We start from the raw sequence: 2261 nt of genomic DNA on the forward strand, positions 1-2261 counted from the left end.
CCGGGCACACCCGCCCACCGCCGCCCACCGTGGGCAGAACCCTGGGTGGTTATCCAGAGTTGTGTAGATGGGGCATCATGGTTTGGCTTGGTGCAGCTGGTTGAATCATCCTCACCTTAGCTGGCACACTGGCCTCTCAAGTTCCCTAGTGTCAACACAGAAGACCCGACCATCCTTCAAGCCAGAGTATAGCAGGTTCCCATTCTGAAGACAAGAAACTAACATTTACGAAGTTCATACGATTTCTGATTATTCTAACACCGGGTAGCTTTTTTAAAAACTTATTTTCCTTTTCTCATACTTATCTAATATGGTTTTCAGGCATCACACACAGCAATCCTAATACGAGACCAAATATTAGCCTTCCACTCGGTTTAATTCATATCCAATACTCTCTCCACCTGTACACGACTAGAACATATACCTCGTTAAACAACTGTGAGTGTACGGAACGTCCTCTCAACGCTTGTATGCCCTGCTTAGCATTGCTCGTCACATCATACAGTATCACGGGCAGCTTCATCACCGCCTCCCACGCGGCCGACACCAGGGGCTGTCGATCCCTCCACACTCCCACCAGCGACTGCAGATGCCTCATCTTCGTAACGGACGCGCGCCACTCGGGGACGCTATTCAGCGCAAAGTCTCTCAGTGTGAGCGTGGTGCCCCTCGCCTTGTCGCACGTCCACGCGTACAGCACAAAGCTCGGCTCGTCGGCGCGCTCGCCCAGCCGCAGGAACTGCAGCCTGCTCAGCATCATGCCGCTCAGCCAGGCGGCGACCTCGCGGCCGCGCATGCCGCCGGTCGGCCGCAGCCAGCGGTCGGGCGACAGGTCGTAGTGCGAGAACCACAGTGGCCGGTTGTAGGCTACCGCGAGCCGCTTGCTTGCCGCGCTGCACGCGATGTCGTGGATCTCCGTGTGGCCCTGAAACGCGTCGACGGCGGCCGTCGCGAGGGATGCCTGCACGTAGGTGGATGGGTTCAGCATGGCTAAGTGAGAGGCGCGAGTCAGCGACCTGTACACGTCGCATCTGTAGGCGCCGAGCTGGTTATTGCTGGTTAGGGTCACCACGTTGCAGCCCTTCGCCAAGGCTCTTGTTCTGCGCACGCCCGCAATGCCACGGAGGCCGGCCTCGCGTGCCATCCCACCCCGGGGTCTCCATTCGCTCACGGCCTCCTGTCGCTTCTTCTCCCGCTGTTTCTCTAACACCCGCTGAGACGTGAAAGGATTTACGTTGTTGTGCCCTGGTAGCATGCGGTAGTATCGTTTCTTTTCTGGGTCATAGTAAAATCCAGGTATGTCTGCAACCAAATTGCAAATTATCACACACAGTCACGAATACCAGTACTACGATTACTATTGTTGCACAGCATGAATATAAACCAGTTTAGTTACTGCTACAATAAGTTTTACATGTAGAAAACAGATAAGATTATGTAACGCAGCAGAGTGCTGTAGCTCGGTATGCTCTAGTGGTGGAGTATATGCTACCCAGGGCCTAGCTCCAAGAAACGGTATTGCTAGGGTTAGAATACCGTATAGACAATCCGTCGCACAGCCTGGTCGGGCTACCCAGGGCCATAAGTAGTAGGCAGGGGGTGAAGGGTGGGCGATTTGCCTCCCACCTCCAGACCGTATTAATTGGCAGTGCCAATGGAGAACTGCCCATGGTCAACTTTCCAAAACGCAAACCGTGGCATGGTCCCACCAGGCAAAATCAGTAAGTGGTTTCGTATCTAGTAGGTCTACACCACACTTTTATCATTGGTGTAAATAAGTTTGGTTTACATCGGCAATTGCGCAACGAGTTACAATGCTGAATCTGGATGTGGACGTTTATTAACACGTGCTCCCACTCTCTCAACTAAATAGCTGTGTGATTAGCACTGGCGTATCTATAGCTCTAGTACTATAGCCCGCTTACATTAACTGCCGCTGGCATCCACACGCATTAACCCGCTGGCCAGCGGCAGTTAATGTAAGCGGGCTATAGTACTAGAGCTATGGCGTATCCAGAACGTGATGACCAGATGTATGACGATGTTGACCACCTTAAATCCATTTGCAAAGGGAGGTCCTTGTGGAGCAACAGAAGCAGGAGGGCATTCACTCTTACGTTACCCCCAGGGCGTCAAGTGACAAGTGACGCTCAAAAAATAGGAAAATAGGAATTTAAGATGTGAAAAAATAGGAGGAAAATAGGAATTTTGGTGAGAAGATATATGTTAAATAGGAATATTTGTTGCGTTAGATGGCCTCC

The 2261-nt window shown here is 51.8% G+C and overlaps 1 protein-coding gene across 4 annotated transcripts in view; it reads right to left on the bottom strand.

The window, feature by feature from the left end:
• LOC106806476 (DDB1- and CUL4-associated factor 4-like) overlaps positions 1-2261 on the bottom strand; it is a 15341-nt gene that overhangs the window by 9876 nt on the left and 3204 nt on the right. For all 4 annotated transcript variants that reach the window (XM_014808459.1, XM_014808442.1, XM_014808451.1 and 1 more), the window contains exon 2: positions 530-1302. In XM_014808459.1, the coding sequence (XP_014663945.1) occupies positions 530-1255 (726 nt within the window). In that variant the 5' untranslated portion in view covers positions 1256-1302. The remainder of the gene's footprint in view (positions 1-529; positions 1303-2261) is intronic.

The sequence above is a fragment of the Priapulus caudatus genome, unplaced genomic scaffold (assembly GCF_000485595.1).
Source record: "Priapulus caudatus unplaced genomic scaffold, Priapulus_caudatus-5.0.1 Scaffold8, whole genome shotgun sequence".
NCBI classification, from domain to species: Eukaryota; Metazoa; Priapulida; class Priapulimorpha; order Priapulimorphida; family Priapulidae; genus Priapulus; species Priapulus caudatus.